At 40.6% G+C, this 23272-nt stretch overlaps 1 protein-coding gene across 2 annotated transcripts in view; it reads left to right on the forward strand.

The window, feature by feature from the left end:
- PTPN13 (protein tyrosine phosphatase non-receptor type 13) overlaps positions 1-18618 on the forward strand; it is an 87450-nt gene extending 68832 nt beyond the window's left edge. For both annotated transcript variants that reach the window (XM_054294989.1, XM_054294997.1), the window contains exons 29-47: positions 68-166; positions 1829-2190; positions 2389-2563; positions 3846-4004; positions 4248-4419; positions 4522-4732; positions 5783-5853; positions 6491-6552; positions 7227-7383; positions 8313-8489; positions 9780-9862; positions 11070-11125; positions 12231-12334; positions 13450-13598; positions 14171-14261; positions 14927-15264; positions 15791-16006; positions 16750-16812; positions 17822-18618. In XM_054294989.1, the coding sequence (XP_054150964.1) occupies positions 68-166; positions 1829-2190; positions 2389-2563; positions 3846-4004; positions 4248-4419; positions 4522-4732; positions 5783-5853; positions 6491-6552; positions 7227-7383; positions 8313-8489; positions 9780-9862; positions 11070-11125; positions 12231-12334; positions 13450-13598; positions 14171-14261; positions 14927-15264; positions 15791-16006; positions 16750-16812; positions 17822-17902 (2826 nt within the window). In that variant the 3' untranslated portion in view covers positions 17903-18618. The remainder of the gene's footprint in view (positions 1-67; positions 167-1828; positions 2191-2388; positions 2564-3845; positions 4005-4247; positions 4420-4521; positions 4733-5782; positions 5854-6490; positions 6553-7226; positions 7384-8312; positions 8490-9779; positions 9863-11069; positions 11126-12230; positions 12335-13449; positions 13599-14170; positions 14262-14926; positions 15265-15790; positions 16007-16749; positions 16813-17821) is intronic.
- The last annotated feature ends 4654 nt before the right edge of the window (positions 18619-23272 follow it).

Below are 23272 nucleotides of genomic sequence, written 5' to 3' on the forward strand. Positions count from 1 at the left end.
TAGGGAAACTGATACTCTGGTAGCCCTGCTAGTCTGCATCTGACAGTGAATCCCTCTGTGGCCACAGGAAGTCATCTCTGCTCTGAGGGGAACATCTCCAGAGGTCTCCCTTCTCCTTTGCCGGCCACCATCTGGAATACTACCAGACATTGACCCTTCGTTGCTGGTAAGGTGTCTGGAATGGGATTTTTTTAAACATTATTTGCTATTTAAGGTTCATTTATTTGATCTGGTGGGTGGGTGGGTTAGTTCCATCTGCATTAATCCATCTGCAAGATGCAAATGGAATAATGGGGAGAGTGCTCACAGAAATGTGGTTCTTGGAATGAATCCCTTAGGAGTGCACTGTTAAAGGAATGTATGGCTTCAAAAGCTTTTTTCCTCCATTTTGCAACCTAAGGCATGAGAAATTGGTTTAACACAGTGTTTCTGGAGCAGAGATTTCTTTGCAGCCCAATGTTTTGAAGTTGGTATCAGATAGAAATTGGATATTTCTGTGAAGGATATTCTGCAAAACATCGATTTGGTGTTGATGTATGTAAAAACAGGGAAAATGTTGTCATATTTACCTCCTGGAAATTAGAGGTGTCCCAAAGAATATTTTCAAAATGGTCCAGTAAATAAATTGAAAGAGCAGAAGGCCATTTTAGGATACTTGAAGAAGTGGAAATGAAATGTGTTTCAACAAAAGAGAGTGTACAGGACAAATTGCCTGAAAATTAGGATTTCCATAATACAGGAAAGTGTAAAACTAATGGAGACAGGTCTTCAATTTAATTTCCCCAGGGAATTCATCACAGCACTAAGCCTGCCAGAGTTCCAGAAGCGTTTGGACATTGCTCTATGGCACAGGGTGTGATTCCTGAGGCTGTCCTGTGCAGGGCCAGGAATTAGGCTTGGATGATCCTTGTGGGTCTCTTCCATCTCAGGATACTCTGATTCTGTGATTCTGAGTTACTTTAGCATTACTTTCAAACAATAAAATCATTCAAGTCTGATGAGAGAAGTTTAAATAGACAAATACAAATTTAAGTGAAGTTAGGATTGGAGTGAGAGATTGAGCAAACTAATCACACAAATAACTATTCCTATAGTAGACCTGTTTGTAATGTGGAATAACAGAAACTTTAATAGAACTTTATCAAACTTTAACAGGAACTTTAATAAAACAGTGTACATATTAAAAGAAGAGGAAAACCAAAATTTTTCTTTATCAGAGATTGTTGTGTTCATGTACCAGGAATTTGACCATGAAAACATACATGAAGCTTTTAAATCTTTTCTGTCTGGTGGCTGACATAATTCTTGGGAATATGTGACAATTGGCAAATTGTTATTCATTCTAGTAGTGGTTAAATAACTTGGTTAACAGTCACCATTTGGCATAAATTATCTTAGTTTTTGTAGTCTGTTACTGTTGCTCTTTGGTTGACAGCTTCTCTGTTTCCCTCCTCTGTGAGGTTGGTTTGACTTCAGTAGCTCTGTGAGCCTCAGCTTGTGCTTGGAAGGGATTTCATAGTACTTGCATAGAACACTGCTGGGCATAGTTTAAAAGTATCTGTCAGTAGGCTTTCTGAAGCTAAAGTACTTTTGTTTTTTGTTTTCTTTAAATGAATTTAAAGGTTTTCAGCAGCGTAAGTTTCAGAATTTTGCGCACTTTGTCTTGGCCAAGTTGCATTGAACTTTTTGGAACTCTGCTATGATGTGTTTCAACAGTTCAGTCAGTAGCCACTGACTCCTTGTTTTTTGGTAATTTTATGCAGTCTTTGAAACTTTCTTTTGTCATCAGAACTGGATAATTATGAATTAAATGCTTTTGCTCTTGTAGACCCCCATCCATTCGCCCCAACAAGTTTTTCCAGAGGTCAGCAGAGAAGTTTCGGGTCCATCAAATAGAGAACAAGGCGACAGCTCAGATGAAAATGAAACTACTGATCTGAGCAAGAAAAGGCTAAAATCTCCCTCCAGAAGAGACAGCTACAGTGACAGCAGCAGAAGTGGTGATGAGGAGGGGATGGAGTCAGCGGCCCAGGTGGGCCTGAGCTGGAGTTCAGCGCTGTACCAGGGCTCAGGGGAAGCTGAGGCACGCGCACAGGCTCAGTACGAGGCACACCCTGCCCAGAGGGACGCTGTCCGCACCATCCTGTACCCTGATCAGGAGGCTCCTGGCAAGGCAGAGCTGGAGGACAGGTATGCTGCTGATAATGATCCTCATCATCCTGCAGAAATGTTTATAAAAGTAGTTCATTGGACCTATTCATAGAAATGTTTCTCTTCATTTGCTTTTTACATCTGCATAAAGTCAGCGTTGGTTCATATATTAATTTATGAATGACAGCCACATCGTACTTACTCCTGTTTTTCTTTGTTTTTCTGCTTTATCTGTAGTGATCTGCCTTTGGATTTGCCAGTGATCCCAACCTGTAGAACTGTGCCTGATGTTACCACATCTATGTTAATAAATGACTGTTATGCAACTCCTGTCTCTGAGCTGACTTCACACCTGGGAGAAATAGATTCATTACTCACCCAGCTGGAAAAAAATGCTGAAGAATATGAGCCAGTAATACACTATTTCTGTCTTTCAGGAGCATGAATGTCCTGCTGTGGTTGTTTTAGTCATGATTTTTAGAGTGAATAGAAATTAGGCACATTAATTTACAAATGGGATAGCTGTAGGTTATACTTGCACTACTCTGGGTGTGTGCCTAATAAATGGCACATACATTGCCATTTGTAATCAGTGGCAACTGCTCATACCAGTGTCTGCAGGCATTTTCTGCAGTGTGGGCTCTTGAAGAGTTGATACATTTCCCTCTGTGGATGTGGAGGCATCCGTGTATACATAGGTGGATGTGTGTATGTCCATTTCATGGGTCATTTCATCCTGGAAACCTTGGCATTAAATATTTACCTACCTCTCAACTGTGTACTCAAAGGAAGCTTAAATGGCAGACATCTTGCTTCTTCTCTTTTAGTTTTAGGTGGTTGTTCAGAGGTCAGAGAATAAATTGAGGCATCAAGGGCATCAGGAGACCTGTTCTTTGCTGCATTTATAAATATGAATCCCAAAGACTTTCTGCTGTGCTGCAAGATGGAGCCTATTTTTGAGGCTCTTCTGAGAAAGCTTTTGATACCACAGAAATGTCTTGTGTATCAAAGGGACTTCCATATCATCACGTAATCTGTTCAAATATTGAAAAAAATTTAAATTGAGTCTTGATACATCCCAGTTGTGAGGGTCTTCCATGTTATAAGTAGCCAATACTCCATTTTGACAAGGAACTGTATTTTTCTTAGTCCCTTCTTCAGAAGTTTTTCTCCATCCTTCCTGGTGCTCTGTGATTTTTTTAATGCAAATGAGACAGATCCATATCTTTCAAATCAAAATTAATGCAAATTAAAGTGGGCAAAACATGTGCATGTGTTCAGTTTCCAGATAAGCTCTATGGTATCGTGTCTCACTGTAGCAAAATATGCTCATTTATTTTGTTCTGAATAATTACGAATGTGTTGAGATGTTTAAAAATACAGAGCCTTTCTTATATATGGCACCTAGATTAAGGTAAAATAAGGTGTGAATTTTGACGTCTGGTCTGCCTTCAAAATTTTGTTTAATTCATAGACTTTTGGCCCCATGTTATTTCCATGTAAAACATTATTTGGTTCTGTCTTGAGCTCATTAGAGATGCTTATTTGAAGCATTTAAGCTGAGCCTGATAAGAAATGTTGTTCCAGGCTTATGTCACACTTAAATCAGTAGGAAAATGCATTGTCTTGAATTCAGTAAAATGTTCTTATTTCTTCTGATTGCCTGTTAGTAAGGTGCTGTTTTGTCCCCCCAGGAAGTGGAGCTCAGAGTGACTCTGACCAAGTCAGACAAGGGCAGCCTGGGTTTCACAGTGACCAAAGGTAACGACAGTGTTGGCTGCTACGTGCATGACATTGTTCAGGATCCTGCCAAAAGCGACGGGAGACTGCGGCCTGGGGACCGACTCATAAAAGTGAGAGAATTCACCTTTCCATGTACAGGGTTGCACAAAATGGACAACTTTGAGTAAAATAAATAAAATATGTAAACTGTGTTGTGTAGGCCAAGTCAAATGTGGTTAAAGGATAAAGATAGCACCTTCTGAGAGACATGATTCAATGGCACTTGAGAGCAGCAATGTTCCTTCCTTCTTCCTCAGTAATGCTGTCTTACTTGTGGCCTAACAAGGACACCTGTGTTGCTTTGTTCCTTGCAGGTGAATGACATTGATGTCACCAACATGAGCCATACTGATGCTGTCAACTTCCTGCGAGCTGCCCCCAGGACTGTCAAATTAGTTCTGGGGCGTGTTCTGGAGTTACCAAAGATGCCAGTGTTGCCTCATTTGCTGCCTGACATTACACTGATGTGCCATAAGGAGGAGCTAGGTAACACGGAATTAATCTGCTTTTTGCCCCGAAGGAAAACCTTCCCCTTCACTTACAAAGAAACCTTGATTTTTATTGTTTTCCCCTTCTTTCCCTGTGAAGGTTTGTCCTTATCAGGAGGCCATGACAGCCTTTATCAAGCTGTGTATATTAGTGACATTGTCCCCAAATCAGTTGCTGCCAGAGAGGAGAGTCTCCATGTACTAGATATTATCCATTACATTAATGGAGTAAGCACACAAGGAATGACTCTGAAAGAAGCCAAAAGAATGCTGGAAACATGCCTCCCAACAGTGGTGCTCAAAGCAACCAGGTGTGTTCTGGAAGCAGATGCTTCCCTGTACTTTTTGTTTTTCTTGCATGGTTGTATGAGTGTATCTGAGAGTGTATGAGTAAAACCTGCTCCTGGTGTGTCAGGAAATTCACCACGTGTTACTGAGGACTGACTCTATGGAAAAGGTCTGTAAATTCACAGCTTTTGTGCTGCAGTGGAGCACAAGGGTACGTGGTACTTGCTATGCTTTGTGCTTCTTGGGTGCACAAGGCTGTGTCCAGCTATGAACTACAAGTGTTCAAATAGGCCCCTTGCAATCCAGGAGGAATTAGTCAGAGACCTGCTGTGGCACTTGGACACTCACAGGTCAGTGAGGATGGATGGGATTCATCCAAGGATATGCAAGGAGCTGGCAGGAGAGCTCACCAAGCCACTCTCCATCATTTGTCATCAGTCCTGGCTCACCAGGGAGGTCCCAGGTGACTGCAGTGTGACCACTGTGACACCCATCTGCAGGATGCAGGGAGCTACAGGCCTACAGGCCTATAGGCCTGACCTCAGTGCTGGGGGAGGTTATAGAACAGATCACCTTGAGTGACCACACAGCATGTACAGAACAAAGGGATCAGGCCCAGCTAGCAGGGATTCAGGAAAGCCAGGTCCTGCCTGGCCCACCTGATCTACTTTCATGATGGCCTCCCCATCTGGTGGATAAGGGAAAGGCTGTGGATGTTGGATTGAGTGAAGTCTCTGATGCTGTCTCCCACAGCACTCCTGGAGAAGCTGGCAGCCCATGCCTTGGGGAGATGCTCCTCACTGGGTTAGAACCTGGCTGGAGTGAGACAGTGATGGTGAATGGTGCTAGTGGGCTTTCCCCAGGGCTCAGTGTTGGGGCCAGTCCAGTTCCATTTCTTTACTGAGGATTTGGAAGAGGGGATTGGACGTGTCCTCACTCAGTTTGCAAGTGACACCAAGCTGGTTGGGAATGATTAGCAGTTTTACCAGTAGTACTGCTTACTTCAATATCTGTTGCTTACCGTGATTTACTTATTTTTTAATAAATATTCCTGTAAATATTTCTTTCCACAGAGATGGTCATGCAGTGTTCCCAAAATCCAAAAGCCCAGAGAACTCAAGTCCATGGCCAATGAAAGCTAATGGTAAGATTTCTGTGCTTACTCATAGCAAGTGAAATTCACCTGTTTATAAAAATGAAGGAACTGATATGGACCAGAAGAGACTATCCTAGTCCAGCTTTTTGTGACCAGCTCCAACAGGAGTTTGCTTGATCTTTCCTCTAACAGCTCCATGAAAAGATATTCACCAATAATGTTTTTATGATATAATCTCTTGTGTAGTTTAGTAATTCTCTCTAATATAGAGCAGAAGGGTTCCTTTGAAGAAGGACCCAAGTGTCAGATAATATTTAAAACAAAAAAGTAGTCAATGACAGATGTTTGGGGGGCTGTATCTCATACTTTTTGAGGAAAAGAGAATCAACACTGTTCTCAAAAGTGCATGTTTCCACTGTAAGTTGTTAAACTTTTTATCAACGTTTCTCTTTGCTTTGAGTTGTATTAGCATTCATGCTTTCTGATCACATTAAATAGAACATTCAAAAAGCCATTATATGAAGTGTAGTCATTCAGACAGAAGTTTAGCAATGCACAGAAACAAGGCAGAAATGCTACTCATGTTGTAATGTATTAAATAATACTTGCTTATTTTATAAAAATAATCACTGGGGGCTAATTTAATTTCAGAGAAAAAGTTGTTGTTTTCCCCACATTTTTTTAGGTTGTTCCTGTGGTGATCCCTGTGATAAAACAGAGAAGTCAACTGATGCTTATGGGCCCAAGGTAAATGCTCCTGTCTTGTGCCTGTTACCATTAACCAGAGAAAAGGATCTGCTTCAAACACTTCTAAAACTAAATACATGAACTAAACAATCTAGTGATCAAAGTATACAAACCCACTATTATCAATTGACATGAATAAGCAGTGATCATAATAAAAATGCAAGTTTTTTAAATTGATCTGCTCTTTCTTTTGGCACTGCTTTGTTGAAAGAGAAATTGTCTTATGAAAAGGATGTTAGGCTATCATCCAGAATACTCCATTCAGCCCACAGTTTCTGCAGATGCTTTCATATTATATTTGCTAGGTGGTTTTCTTTCTTTTTCCCCCCCTTAGTTTTTCCATAGAAATGCTGTTGTAGTGGGACCAAAAATACTGAATCTTGCATACATTTTATAGGGATTAAAGTAATGTTAAGTACTACCACATATTCTATTGTAAAACCTGCTGCTTCATCAGCAGGTGGATTTTTTTCTCATTTCCTTGATTTTGTTTTATTTGCTCGTCATGTGAAACTTCCCACCCATCACCCAGATATCTCAGATGATATGAATAGAGGTTTTTATTTGTTGCTGAGGAGAGGTGAAAACTTCTTTGTGGTTGTTTGCTGCTTCAACAAACTGCCAGGCTCTTTAAGAGTTAATTTGTAACAATTTGTTGATCTTTGCTTCCTCAGGTCAATGGCAATGGCATCCTGGGACCTTCTCAGGGAAATACAGAAAACAATATCCATCACACAAAAGCACTAATGAACTTCTCAGGGGCAGAAGATGCACCTTCCCTTGGATTTACCAACCAGATGTCAGATTTTCCTAAACACATTGACAAATCAGGTAAGAGGGGGGTGAGATGGGCACTGCGTAATTCTGTCTTTATTGTACCAGTGCAAGAGAATCATGGCATGGTTGAATATGCTGAAATAAGTAAATGTTAGGCTGGCAGTCTCTTTTAGAAGATCATTTCCTGTGGGATCTCAGTCTCTCAGAACTGGGGGGCTCGGGAGTCCTGGAATGTTGCCAGAAATGTCTGGTGGCTGGACTTTGATCCCACATGGGAAATGACATCAGTATGAGGACGGGAGGATTTCACTGGGGTGAATGGTGAAGGGATAAGTTAATTGGAGTGTGAGATACAGGGTTTAAGATCCCTGTACAGGGGGGTCTAGAGAAGCAAGATGGAAGTACTGGGGCGTGCCCTTCTCCTTCTTCTTCTTCCTCTAAGCCTCCATCTTCTGTGGTGGAGTTGGCACTCCAGGATTGGACCTTACTAGGGGAACACTGGTTAATAAGGGTAGAGGGTATTGGAGAAAAATGATAAATATTGTATACGTAACTCCGGGTATAAAGATAGGTGACCGCCCCAGGGGCTCGCAGAGTGTGTGCCCATAGCTGACTGCTGAGCAGAACTCTGTCAGGCCAAGAGAAAATCTTTTAGATAAGCAATTAATAAACACCGAGACCGAGAACAAATCTGAAGCTTCCTCTCATCCTTTCGAACCCGGGGGCCCAAGGCCATCTTTAGGCTTTTCCCAGACCATCTAAACAGCACAGAAATCCAACAATTTCCAAGTCTTATGCATTGCTTTATGGGAGTTAGTTGACGTTGAAAGTGGATTTATAGAAATTGGATTTTGTGTTAGAGAGAAATAAAGGAAGGCCATGGTAACAGGTAGATATAATGCCTTGTGTCTGCCCCTTTAAATTAGTTTTTGCAAACCATTCTGTACTGGGAAAACTTGTCATTTTGCACTGCTTGCCTTCAGGAGCAGAGGTTCCAGATGATGAGTATTATGATGAAGATGACCACAATGAAGTTGTCCAGTATCTGTTGGATGTTGTAGATGAGGAAGCCCAGAATCTCTTAAATCAGAATAATGCAACTTCAGAAGCACAGAGTCTTCTACATCTCAAGAAGGATGCATCAGAAAATCACCTGCCAGGTAACGTGAGCCATTAAAAAAACCATCACAGACAGCAAAACACTGAAACAAGGTGCCAAGTAAGCAGCTGATTTGTCAACAGGGGGAGTTGATTGACTTTGATTTGATATCTGAACTGGAAGTTTCCCAAGTTGAACACAGACAAATAGTTGCTGATTACCGTGAATTCGAGATGCAATGTAATAAGTGAGGTTCTGGTTTGAAAAAATCTGAATTTTACTTTAAGTAATCTGGGAAAATTATTCCTATTCTAGAGTTGTCTCTTGAGTGAAATTACTATTGTTTGGATACCTGGTCCTGCAGATGCAGTCATGTTGGTGTGCTGAAGCATTTCAGCATTTCATTGACTTCAGATTGCACAACTTGGAAATGTGTTGAAATTTCTCAAAACCAAACAATTCACCAACTTTTGTCTATTTTAGAAAGATTGGCTCTTTTTCAGTACCTCATTCTGACTGTACACATTTTTCTTGCTTCATTCCATCTCCTCAGTTTTACTTGTCATTAACTCAGATGTAGTGAGGAGTAGGGTTTGTAGTTCCTTTGTGGGGTCACACTCTGTATGTATGCTCCAAAACTTCAAGCAAGATGCTTGCTGCTTCTGTAGAGATTCCTTCTATAACTCAATATACACCTTTCAAAATTGTAATTATTTCAGGTCATGACTACAAGGGTTATTGTCATTGGTCATTGAAGTCAGGGATCACTGAGGTTCTGGCTGTGCCAGGATCTCAGCTGAGGAATATCATTGGAGCTCCAGTACTCCCAATTTCCTGTAGGCTGTCCTTTGTGACTGAAGATGAATTGAATTCATAGGGTATGGCAGCAGGGTGCTTCCACAGCAGAGAGATACAAGGTCAGATTTTATCTGGCATGTCCTAATTACATTTTGTTAATGTAAAGAGTGAGTAGAATCCTGGTTTGGACCCACTGCTGGTCTAAATCCAACTGAATTGCAGAAAAACCACTGGCAGGGATAATGTGGTAACTCAGTAGCTGCAGCCTGTCCATCAGTTGTGCTGTGACACAGATATTCTGTGCAAACAACCTCACATAACATGGCAGCTGTGCCAGTTATCAAATAAAGAAACCTAAAGTCTGTTTATCCTATACAGTAAGAACTCTTTTCAACACTCTGGTAGCAAAGAGCCTCAAAATGTGTTTCTTGGTTATTCTGGCAACTGTATTCCCTGTCTGGTGACAGGTGGAACAGGATTCACATCTGTGAGAGGGTGGCTCCTGGGCATTTTCTGGTGTGTTTATGGTGTATCCCCTGATTTTCCTTTTCAGCAGAGATGAATGGAAGGGTGACAGAAGATAAGTCTGAGGACACAGACTGTGATGGGTCATCTTTACCAGAAGATTTTTCAGAGGTAGGATGGCAAGAAGCTGGCAAGTGCTCTTTCAGTTTTTTTCCTTATTGGCATAGAATTGGTGGTAATAACATGACATGTCCTTTAAATGAGAGCATCACTGTAGGTAGTAGCTTTAAATGGTGTGTAAACATTTATTTTTAAATAACATATAATTATAAATTGACTATGTAAGAGAACAAAGCCTGAAGTTATTTTACACTGTCATATGAAGTCCATCAGCTTTTTTTTTTTTCAAAAAGAGTGATAATTATACTACTTTATTAATGCTATTTCAGCTTTTTAATCTAAAAGATTTCAGTGATTCCTGCGCAAAGAAGGGAAGTGGTCACAGTGAAAATTAATGCCGTGTAGACCTTACTGTCCAAAATGTGAAAATATGGATTTAAAATTTCTTCTGCTGCTTTTTGCTAGGATAAGTTCATTAGCTTGAATAACTTCTATATGTGGTTTACTCTATGTTATTGTGTGTCCTGGTTTACATCAGTCACTGGAAGCCTGGGTTTTGTCTCTTGTTTCAAATCAGCAGAACTCTGTCTCTCCAGAACATCCTGGCTCTTGCAGCTTTCTGTCCAGTTAGTAGAGCTGAAAATCAAATTAGGAATCTGGCTCTGTGTCAATGTGCTCTAGGGAGAGCCATGAGTAAAATTGTCCCAGTATGGCAGTGGAAAAGCAAGTTGGCCTAAAAAGAAGAAATGATTTTGTAGAGTTGTTCTTGAAAGAAGGATGGAAATGCCTTCCTTTGCGCTGCAGAGTCTTCACTGTCTGCTGAGGAAGGTGTGAATAGGAGTTTGTGTCATTTAGAGGTGTGTTCCATATCCACACTATAGGAACTGTGGCTTGACAGCTCTGAGGCAGAAGTTTTCACTATCAAGCTTAGCTCATAAAGGGTTTCTAAGTATTAGAAACAAAAAAAGCCAGCTGGGGAAAGCTTAGGTGACTCTGCTGCTGCTGAGAGTCAGGAGTGATTTTAATATAGCTTTTTGGCCTTGTTACAGTAGAGTATCTTTCCAAGTGCTCAGTGTTCTCGTCCTCTGTTATTTTGGGTTAATGAGATGTCTAAAAGAGGAAAGTCTTCCATTATGTGCTGCTTTGAACTTAGTACCCTTCAGAAATATTCTCAGTAATTGTTAATTGTTTAAAACTTGCAGCATGTGAATGTTGTAACTATGTCTTTTAATGTGTTTTGAAATGCATCTTCTTCTAGGCAACACATGTAAATGGCTGTGAAGACTATTGTGAAGTAAAAGCTGTGCCAGAAAGGTAAAATTTCTTTTCTAGTGTTGGTTGAAAGCAAACCCATGAAGTCTGGAAGTCTGAAGTGTAATATGTTGGAATGAGAAAAAACAACAACAAAAAAACCAAGAAACCACCCCCAAAACAAACCCAATAAAATATCTGTGCAATGGCTTGCTGAATTGTTCTCTTGGTCTGTTCCTTGCTTTAAAAGTTGTAATTTTCCTGAATACTAGTCAGCTTTATGTGGTTTACTACACCCTACTTTTATCTGTTCCTTTCATATGTTGTTGTAGCAAGCAGCTGGACTGTGTTCAGATGTCTCCAAATAACATAATTTGCATTGTGCTAACAACTGGGTATTTGGATGTGAAGAAAACACTCAATCAATGCTATCTTCAGTTTAAATCTATACAACCTTTATTAGTGTTACATTTTCTGGTTTTAGACTGCTGCAACTCAAATGTAGAGTTCCTCTGCTCCATCAGCTCCCATTTGGGTGCCTGGGGCTTACTGTTTTTTCCGTGGAGCATGAAGCATATGACTGACCAAGTTACTAGCTAGTTGTCCCTTTGAGCCACTTTGAACTTTATATATTCCTAAGGTTGTTTTTCTTGGTGAAATTATTTTAGTCCAAGTGAAATTTCAATGAAAATGTATATGGTTTTATGTTGTTAAGCTTGTGAGAAGTTTGGGATTGAGATTTGGTGGCTTTATGACCTAAAATACTTAATCCATTCATCAGTATCTTCAACAAAGCTAGAAAAATTGCAATTGAAAATAGATACTCAAGTGTAGTGAATTGTGTGAGTGGTACAAATCTGCTATTGGGTGATCTTTAATTGCTTAGCCTTTGAAAAATAATTGCAGTGGTAGTTGTTGCTACATTTGTATATTCCTGGCTCTTTTTCCACTGTTATATTTTTAAGATCCCCTTTGGGGATGTGAAAAAGAAAACCGGGGGGAAAAAAGTTAGGTTTTTGAGATCACTGATGTAGGGGTCCAGTCCAGAAATAATTGTAGCTATAAATTACTTTCTGGTGGGGCTTGTTTGTTTGGTTTTTTTTAATTAGGTGGCAAATGTGTTGGTTCTAGGTGTTATTTCTTACTTCCATACCTTGTCCTCTCATAGATCCCCTCCACAGCCTTCCCTGAGCCAGGCAGATGAGGAGGAGATCACGTGGGGAAGCGACGAGCTGCCGATCGAATCAGTCAGCCAGGAGCGTCTGAATAAAGGCAAGGACATTTTACATAATCACTGGGAAACTTCAGGGTCACTTTACAGAAACAGAAGGGAATTTTGAGATGTCCTGGGTATGTTTTGAGGGTGTTGGGGTGGGTATAAGGGGGATTCAAACAGCTCAGCAATGCACTGGGAAGGATCTCTACATTTTTATGTAGTAAGTGTGTGAGAGTTAATAGGAACAAGTATTGCAATGTTGTGTCTGTAGTTGTAGAAAGCTGGGACTAGCTGCTATACTTCCTTCCTCAGTATCTGTCTCACTATCAGTATCAGCTCACTCAGTATCAGCTCACTCAGCTGTAACAATAAATATATGTTTGACTGTAATTAGATTGGTACATCATGTGTTTCACATACCAGCTACCCCATGCTCAGGTTAGGCACTACTTTTATCTTGACTGTCATTCTTCCAGTTCTGCTCAGTGTGGCAGAGTGGCATCTGTACAGTTTGATGAGTTTGGCAGAATTTAGTCTTCACTTTTTTTGAGCTAGCATTAGAAATGTTAGTTCCTGAAGTTCATACAACAGTCCTTTGCATTCATTTGAAGAAGAAAGGATAATCCATGTGATACTTCAGACTAAGTCAGTATGTTTAAGACACTTCTAATTGCAGTACCAGAGAGATTCTTGGTTTATGAATTTTGTTGTGCTTCAGAGAAGCACTGAAGGCCTGATGGGAGGCAAGCTGTATTGGAAAAAAAATGTCCTTCCAAGAGACAATTGTAACATGTGCTGTATACGTGTTGAGTATTAGTGCTAAAAACAAGTCACAGGCTGTAATATGGAGAGTTCTGAATTATCCCTGTGCATGTCCATCCATTTTTGTAGGTTATTGTGTGAAGAACTTACATTTAAAATGCACTTGAATGTACTTATTGGAAGTTCAGGAAAATACTCTCTTTAGTTACTGGATTTATCAGAGCTGATTTTGTGTCTTACTGGTTTTGCTAGTTAATTTGCTTTTGCCTGCCAAACTAAGAGGAGAGCCGTGTTCTCTCTGTGTATGGGGGCATTCAGGAGAAAGCAGCAACATGCAAATCCAACTGTGAGCTTCAGTTTATGTTTCCCTGGTTTTAGCTATTTATTTATATTTTATATCTTCTGCTAGATTTCCCCCTAGTAACAAATGAAGAGATCTCTGCACTCCCTACTGTGAATGTGCTCCCTGGAGGCAAATATTCAGGGGCCAAATTGAAGTCAGTGATCAGGATATTGCGTGGATTGCTGGAACAGGGAGTCCCTTCTAAAGAGATTGAAGTGAGTAACTATTTGTCCTCTAAAGTCCTTTCTCCCAGTATGAAACAAAAATAGAATGGCTGGATCATCACTGCCTTGAATTCCATAGCTCTTTAATTGGAAGCTCAAAAGAGATAAAAAGACTTGACACCAAAGACTTCTTTCTCCCACAAGCTGCTGAGAGATGAGATCAGTTTGAATTCAGTTCATAAGTGCTTTTTGCATCATTCTTGTTTCTGGTAAATGACCAAGTGAATATAATGTAAACAGGCATAGACAAGGACTGTAAAGTCCAGCTACTGAATGTGAAATTAGTTTTTTCAAAGTCTTAAGTCAGCCATGTTACATGATTTTTTTCTTTTTTGGGAGAATGAGATTAAATATTTATTGATAGTTATAGGATTTGATTTTTTTTTTGTTCATTTCATTTTCTTGGCTGTGTAAAAGATTCCTTCCTGTGACTGCATTATTTTGCATGTCCATGTTAGGATTTGATTTTAAATTATTCTGTTTGTTAATGACTTGATAACATAACCACTCTTGCTATTATTACCAACCAGTGTTTCCTAATGCACATAATTGCTTCTTTTCAGAACCTCCAGGAGTTAAAACCTCTGGATCAGTGCTTGATTGGACAAGCAAAGGAGAACAGGAGAAAGAACAGATATAAAAACATACTTCCTTGTAAGTCCTAACTCATTTGAAATTCACAGTTGACATTCTGTCACCACCTGTATGGTCAGATGGATTGGATCAGAGGTGGCATGGTTTGATTCCTAATCCTAGTAAGGATTATAGCAAGCATTTATGAAGCACTTTAAGATCAGTGAACAATATACTACTATGCTGTGGTAGGTGGGGATGGATGTTCACAGATTTTTCAGTCGTTTTAGCAGATCCCATGTCTTAAATGATGTATACATGTAGAACCAGACACGGTTTTTTCAGTTTTACCCATGCAGAATTGGAAAAACAGACACGTGTACTATTGTCAGTAAATTTCCTGCCATAAAATTCTGCTTGTTAGATGTTGAGAAGTAAGAACTTACAGAGGTTCGTTCTATGTGAGGAAAAACTCAACCTCTGTTTTTCAGAGTTGCTGCAGTTCAAATTGCTTATCCCACCAGTCTGCTGATTTATATTTCTCCTGCAGACATCTTTTTCTTTATTAAAAGCACTGATTAGTGTCCTAAATTAAGTATTTAAGTGATTTATTTATGCTAAAGCAAGCTGTGGAAGCATCAGTGGAGATAAGTGCTGTGTGAGTGTGTAAGGCTCAGCCTGTACTGTGTGAGGGTGAGATGATGTGCACAGCTAACATGAGGTCTCTCTGTTTGTGGGGGTGACAGATGACACCACCAGAGTCCCTCTCGGGGTGGAAGGTGGATACATCAATGCCAGCTTCATCCGCATGCCTGTGGGGAGTGAGGAGTTCGTTTACATTGCCTGCCAAGGACCTCTTCCTACGACTGTGGCAGATTTCTGGCAAATGGTTTGGGAGCAAAACTGTACTGTGATTGCCATGATGACTCAGGAGGTCGAGGGAGAAAAGATAAAGTGTCAGCGTTACTGGCCAGATGTGCTCAATAAAACCACCATGATCAATGACAGACTGCGCCTCGCTCTTGTGAGACTGCAGCAGCTGAAGGGCTTCATCATCAGGGTGCTGGAGCTCGAAGAGATTCAGGTGAGTGAATCTAATTCTGCATGCTTAGAGTTTTTTCTGAGTGTTGCCATATTATCCTTATACTTCTGCTTTTCCTGCTTTCACTTGCATTGTCTACATCCAGAGGCAACCCAGGGCTTCTCCTCTTTGCCCAGTGATCATTACTGGGCAGCTGTTCCTTGTGGCAGCTTGTGCTGCTTTGTGACCTTTACAGGAGAAGGCATTTGGGCCAGGCTATGATTTAATTACACTAATAAGACTCTAAATTTTGGTCCCCATTGGCCACAGAAACATATGTAAGGATATTAATTCACTAATAATTCAGCCTGGCTGGTTGACTCCTCTGTGTGATCAGCTCAGTCTGCACAGTGAACCTTACACTTTTAAATTACTTACTGGTTATTTCCAGTTTAGCTCTTGCTGTATTGAATTACAAAGCACCTTCACTGGGCAAATCCCTCTGTTCTGAGACTTTTCTTTGGGAACTCCATTTCTTTCTTTTCATTCTTGCCACGTGCCAAACGGTGGTGTTGTTTTTGGCCCCCAGACGGGTGAAGTGCGGCACATTTCCCACCTGAACTTCGTGGCCTGGCCTGACCACGACACGCCCTCGCAGCCGGACGATCTGCTCACCTTCATCTCGTACATGAGGCACGTGCACAAGGCAGGACCCATCATCACCCACTGCAGCGCGGGCATCGGCAGGTCGGGCACCCTCATCTGCATAGACGTGGTCCTGGGGCTCATCAGCAGAGACCTCGATGTGAGTATCCCAGGGGATGGCCCAGGGGTGCTCCTGACCTGCAGGAAGCGTGTGCCACTGAATCCATGCAATCTCTTCAAGAGTGTGCCGTGCTGTTGGCAGTACTGTGGTTCTTTGCTGGTGATCCCAGGTGGGGAGAGCTCTGATATCCAGTGGGTTAGCTCAGGGAACCTCAGCAGCCAGGTGCCACTTCAAGTTGGAAGGTCATCTTCTACCATAGTGGACTTCTGGCACGTGCCATGGGAAAAATGGTGTTGCCATGGTGGCTTGGGCAATTGTTGGAAGGGGTGTGTGAATTGACTTTTCCAGCACAACCACGGATTGCTTTCTAGCGTGATCCACAGGAGGGTGCTAGCTTCCTTATGTTTGTGTCCCTTGGCAGCCTGGGGTAGCAAAACTGTGGTGAATTTCTAAAGAAGATGAGCTATGTCATGCTTAGCTCAGTGGAGTTTCTAAGCTTCCTCTGAATGTCTGAAACTCTCTTTTCTGCATGCTTAAAGCAAAAGAGCCTGTGTCCAGAAAGAACACAAGAAAAGGGGGGAGTGTCTGATGTAGGGCCACATCCAGATTGCTCTGGTTAACCAGCACACGCTGGTTATCTACCAGACAAACATAGGCTATAGTGAATTATTTGTTTCATTACTGTTGTACCTAATTCTGTTCCCTGGTTTGATGCTGGGGATGTTCCTTTGTTCTTCATATCTGTCTTTTTTGAGTGTTTAACTTGCTGTTTGTTTTGGCAGTTCGACATCTCAGACCTGGTGCGCACCATGCGCCTGCAGAGACACGGAATGGTTCAGACAGAGGTGGGTCTGCATTCCCCAGGCACTCACTGAACCACCCAAAGTGCCAGAGAGCTTTGTGATGCACATAGCAATTGTCTTTGTGCACTGTAATGTGACATTTGTGTCACAAGAATTGGATCAGATGAGTAGCAGGTTGTATTTAACATTTATAAACACAAGCTGTTTTTAACATGCTGTATTGATTTGATCTGTGTTTAAAAAAAAAAAAGTGAGTTTTCATCTTCAAAAGCATGTGTTCATAGAGGAGGCCAGCTAAGCTTTTTTGGTTTCAAGTTGCATTATAAACTGAAGAGAAGCCCTAACTGTAGCTGCTGTGAATCAATGACATGTCTTGAGATCTCTTTTGGTGATATACTCATCCAGAAGTTCAATCTTTTAGGAATAATCTGGATCTAGAGTTAATTAACTTTAGACATGGTCATCACAAGGTCTTGTTAAAATCTGCACTTTTTCTTTGAATGGGAAGGAAATGTGAAGTCATAGTTTAAAAAAAAACAAACCTGAAATCAAATAAGCAAACTATCAGCCCCATCCCCACTTCACACCTCAAAACATCTACAAGCCCCCACACCTCTATCACTCGGATTAAGGAAAGAAGTTCCACTGTCCTCTGAGTTTTGTATTAGTTGGCAAGTATTATTGATGCAAGTCCGTGAAATTCACTTGCTGTCTTAATTTCTGCTTGCATAAAGTGCCTAGTCTCCTTTAGGTGCTTTTGGTGTGAAAGATAGATAAATGTCCCATATGAAAGATAGTGGCAGAAGAGTGTCTGTATTTGCTTTATTTGAGGTTGCATATTTTTCCACTGTGGCCTTTTTGTTTGTTTGGAGATTTTGTTTTGTTTTGGTTTTTTTTTTGGGGTCTTTTGTTTTCTTTGGGATTTGGTGATGGTGGTTTTATTTAAGAGTATAATTAGTATTTAAAGTGCTGTACAACTGTGAAGTGCAAGTGGGAGCACTTAGGTGTGCAGGCATTTTTCACATGTTCTGTAATTTCCTTTTCCTTACAGGATCAGTACATTTTCTGCTATCAAGTTGTCCTTTATGTCCTGAACAAACTCCAGGATGAAGAAAAACAGAGAGACAAATAAAATACTGAAGCAGAAGTGCATTTAAAATAAGGAAGCAAGGAGATTGAGAGGCTTTGGAGCATTTTACTTGTCTTGCCAATAGTTTTCTAATCCCTTTCTTCAGTTGCTGTCCAATGCCTTTTCTATGAAGTCTCTCCATCATTCCTAATAAGGTACATAGTTTTAAGGAAAAGGGATAGCTCACACAATACCACTATTATCTTCAGCCCCATGGATGCACATGTGAGATTTTTGTATAACAATATTTAATAAAGCTGCATTTTTTTGCAGCTTCCTCAATATGTCATGAAAGACAGAAATAAAAATATTTTAATTTAAAAAGAAAAGTCAAGAAGAAGAAAAAAAGTAATCCTATATTACTTCCTGCAGTTCTGCAACTGTTTTGGGGTATTTGTTTCTTTCAGGGTGGGGAAGTGGGAGGGATGAAGCAGTATTTTTATCTTGTAAACTTTATTACAAAGACCTTTTACTAGTCTCTTTTGAAAGCTTGTTCATGGCACAGAATTTTTGCCCTTCTAGTACAATTAGAGCTATTTTATAGACGGTATCTTGAAATCAGCATTTAAGCTTTAAGAGATGCCTGTTAGCATAAGGATAGTAGTGAATGTTAACTGTATCACAGTTAATAATGTTTACTTCATAGAATTTTATGTATATATTTATATACTTTTACACAAAAAAAAGCTGAATTATTGGGTGTCTAACCTTATAATTGATTAGGCATCTCTACTCTGTAAATAAAAATATACCTAATGTACACTGATCAGTGGGTCTGGGTGTTTTTGTGTCCTTGTGACTGATTCTTCTTGGCCTTCCATGGCATTATTCTTTGTGTTTGCTGCCCTTAAGACATAAAGTTCACACTTTAATTTTTCAGTGTCCTTCTGTTCTCCAGTATCTGTTTAAAAAATCTGGCAGAATCTGTGGGCTCATTCCTGAAGACTTTCCACACTATGGTGAAGGGTTTCTTTTCCGTCCCTCCTTGTTTTTCAGCCCACCTGGGCATTGAGACCACATCACGTTTTTAGGGGGTGTGTTTGCCCTGCTACAGCAGGGTTCTGATAACAGAGTAACCTGCTCTGCTTCCTGCCCCCAGGCTTGAGGTTGGAGGAAAGATACCAGATTCTAAGTAGCTCTGTGGTTTTAGTGGTACTGTAAACAGTCAAAACTATTCTGATAGAAAATTTTCATTTTAAGCTCTGTGGGAGCCTTGGATGGTGAATAAATGCCAGCAGCCTCAAGTGGTCATTTGAGGGCTAGGGCAATATTCCTGTCCCAATAGTCCTTGACATAACTGAAGCTTTTGTGCTGTCAGAAAGGGTGTAAGAGTGCTAATTTAACAGCATTCTGCATTGAAGTGGTGGAAGTAAATTCAGAGGCTGGTTATTATTCAAGGTTTTGACTCTTTAAAGTAGTAGCCTAGTGTTCCAGTGTCCCAAAACTGAGGTGATCATTGCCTTGCAAGAGCATGACTTAAAAAAGGAAAGAGCCTTTTTCACTTTTCAGTAATACTCTGTATTTTATTCCCTCCAGCATAACAGCAAAATTGTGCATCTTACAGAGCACCATAGTTTGAGGAAGGAAAATCAATTCTGTGTAGATAGAAGCAGAGGTAAATTGATTAGCCATGTTGGCAGTATACCTATGTGAAGGAGCTATAAATTGAAGACAGAAGATTTTCAAGACAACAGTTGTATACAGGCAAAGTAAGTAAACACAGCTAGTTAATACACTGCAGCTGCTTTAACATAAATAGTGAGTTCAGAGGGTTTGGGCATGAAACAAAAGAAAGTGTTATGGTAACTAGACAGCACAGTTAAGGCAGTTAAATTCTTCTTTTAAATGTTTTCAGGTACATGCCAAACAATGTAGAAACAGGAACAGATATTGTATAACATGCTGCAGGTACAGCACAAACAGCTTGCTTCAGATTACAGCTTATGGGAAACACAGATCAGTAAACAACTCCAGATTTTGCTGCTTGTTCTCACTGATATGATGATGAGCTGTGGGATGGTGCATTATACCCAACTTCCTTTGAATGGTGGACACACAAAAAAGCAGAGGATAACTAACTTGACCTAATCTCCCCTTCCTCAAAAAAAGGACAAACACACACACAGAGAAACAAAAAAAGCAGAGATCTGCACAAAAAAACCAAAAATAAATACATGGACTCACAAAGTATTCAGGTGTTGCTGAGAAATCATGCATGTATGGTGAAAGGTGGCATTTGGCCTCTTTGAGAAGTGCTCTGAATTTCCTTGGGTTTTTGTCTCAATGCTGAGGAATAGAATATTGAATAAAGATTGAATGCTCTCTAGTCTGACACTTGCTGAGGACACTGGAAGGTTGTCTGTTTTCTGGTAAGCAGGTGGAACTTCTCCTCTGTGACACCTGGTGTGGAACAGACCGCACAGCTCAAAACTCATTATAAAAAAATGGATATGCTTATGCTGTGGGATGGCTTAAACTTGGTTTCTGTGGAAAATCTGGTTGGAAATATGTTCATCTTATTCTTCAAATGATTAGATTACTTAAAATCCTTATGCCCTCTTTGAAAAAATGAGAAGTAAAATTATAAAGCAGCCTAGTTCCTTGAAAGGAAAATTGCTGTGTGCTTTCTTACTATGCTGACTATATGATTTGCAGGGGCAAAAAATCTTGAGAGGCTTTTTTTTTTTTTGTTTGGAACTGAGATGCCTTGCTGAGTAAGCATCCAGGACATGCTCCAGCTGAAAGGGATTTTCCTTTATATAGGTATCTGATTTTTAGCAGGAAGTGTACCAGACTAGGGAAAAAACTGACATTTAATCCATTATAGTTCTAATTAAAGAACTGACCCTGTGTATTAACCCAAGAGAGAAAGAATCCTTTTGCTTTTCCAGCCAGAATTAGCTGACAGAAGCACAAATGCTTTGCCACACAAGCAGCCCTGTGCCATTAGTAGTTTATCATATCCTAGTTTTCCTTGCTGGTCTTTGCCTGCAAGAGAACGGCAACAAAGGAGGGATTCCAGTTGCTCTTTGGAAACTGTTTTGAGGGTTCATTGCTTTTGTTACTTGAATGCTTCTGAACAGCTTGTTTCCTTACAACTGAAGTCCTTCTAAAACTACCTGTGCAGGGAATAAAAGAACCATCATCTGGGGGGGAAGTTTGAATTTGTGACATCCACTGATAGATAAGTCATCGGGGCAATGACTTGGGGCAAACATCAAGTGGCTTGTGGATATTGGCACAGCTGAAGGGGAGAATCTGTCCTGTGCTGCCTTCTCAGTGCAGCTGATCTCAGGAGTAAACTGAGGGAAACGTTACTCAGCATTTAAGCAGCTTCAAGAGGGCTGTATAGCAAGGGCTCTGAATATTAAGAGCGTTCATTCACCGAATATTCATTCAGAGAATGACATTCTCCTGGCTGGGCAAAGTGGCAAATAAATGAATGAACAAGCCAGCAGAGAAGAAAAGGCCAACTCAACACTGGGGAAGAAAATGCTGACAAAAAGGGGCTGATACAAATTAATGCTGTATTGGATATACTGAAAAGACAATGAAGGGCAGACTTACACATACATGATGAGATAACAAGCTCCCATGGCACGTGGCTCTGAGCAGTGATTGCCACAAACTGGAGCACAGCCACTGGGTTGGAATTGGAGGTAAACTGAACTTCTTCTGGATTCTGTCTTTTGGAAAATTCCTTCTGGAGTTCCTATTCAATTTCAAGTTGCCTGTCCAGTGGAGTTTTGACTGATGAAGGTGTTATATTTGACAGTGGTGAATCTATCGCATCCTCTGGGCATTGGAGAATTTGTGGAGTGGGATGTTTCACACCAGCCTCTCCCATGAGCGAGTGAAGATAAAAATGACCATTTGTGTCTGAAATTTTGACCTATATAGATCTCTTGCTAATACCCATCTTGGTCCATCCAGTTTGTGTCAGCTTCTGATAAAATGAATAATAGCCATCATGGAAAGAAAATCTTGTATTGCTGTGGACATGATGACTGAATTTCCACTGCTGCTTTGGGTAAATAAACAACAAAAAAAGGCAGAACACCACATCCTGTGGCTGACATTCAGACCTCAGTCTGAGCATTGCTTCTTGGGCTTAATTCCTAGTGTTTTGTGTTGGCCAGCCCAGTGGGCTCTGCAGGGAGCTTTGCTTCTTAATGAGATGTTAGGAAAAGGGTGGTTGGTTTTGTGTTATTGAAGTGCTAGAAAGATCTTGCTGGCTATGAGAACGTGACTTGAAGCATAAATCACTGGACTGGGAGTTGATTTAATTGCTAATTTCCTCAAGCGGGTTCTAGGAAATGAATTTCATCTTCCTTCTACTGTGATGACCTCCATAGTCAAAAATTTTCTGTGGTAGGGCTCTGACTATACAATAGCCAGATTCCCAAACAAATTATTATCTCTAAACAAGTTTACTTGGTCACAGATGTATCCTGGTATTCAGTAACAAGGAGCTTGTATGGTCTGTTTTGCCTTCTCAGCTCTATTAAAGCCAGATATTCCTGCACTGTCCTCAAAAACAGATACATGGGGATATCCAATTAAAACTCCCTTTCCTTGAAGCCTTGTCAGAGGTGGAACTCAAAGCTTCAGTAAAGGAACTTGATTTTGGTTCCACTCTAACATTGCTTTCAGACCAAGCCCACTGAAATTGGAGAGTGCTGAGTATTTGGTGTGTAACATCTCTCTGTCTCCTTGAGGTGGGTAAGCCAAATTTGATGTGCTGAGCAAGTCTGCAGAAGCCTTTTGGAAGCTGGACAGAGTTAGAAAATAAAGCAAGAGTTCTTGGCCATGCACTGTAGAATGGGGTCACTTTCTCCACAGCTCCGTTAGCACTTGTCAAGGAAATAAATTTTCACTTGTCAAACATTTGTGGGTTTAAAAATACCCTGGCCTTGAGTGGTAATGTGCTGGGTAGTGCAGCAGAACTTTCCTTGCACTTCCTTGTATCTCCTGCGTGTAGCCTACTGCTGGATAGAGAATGAACACATCCCATAAGGCAGGGTCCCACAGTTGTGGGTTTCCTGTGTTCAAATCTGTCCTGAGATTCTGCAGTGTTCAGTACAGTGCTAGAATGTGACAAGGCTTTTTTAAAGTTAGTTCTTCTAACAAGGAATAGTAATGTCTCAAAGAACAGTGACCTCTGAGCTGGTAATTAAAATAACTGGTCTGGGTCATCTTGATGCATCCAGGAAAAAAATGGTAATTTACTCTAAATTAAATTATAAAGTAAGGTCAATTCTATTTATCCCTGCAATATCTTCAACAGGTGCTGAATGCTCTGAAGCAGAGGTGACACTGCCTGGCTCCTCCTAAAGCTGAATTTTGGTATAATGACACAAAGGCTGTGTTCCC

The sequence above is a fragment of the Melozone crissalis genome, unplaced genomic scaffold, assembly GCF_028551555.1.
Source record: "Melozone crissalis strain CALT ecotype California unplaced genomic scaffold, PUWL_Pcris_2 ptg000006l_1, whole genome shotgun sequence".
Lineage (NCBI taxonomy): Eukaryota > Metazoa > Chordata > Aves > Passeriformes > Passerellidae > Melozone > Melozone crissalis.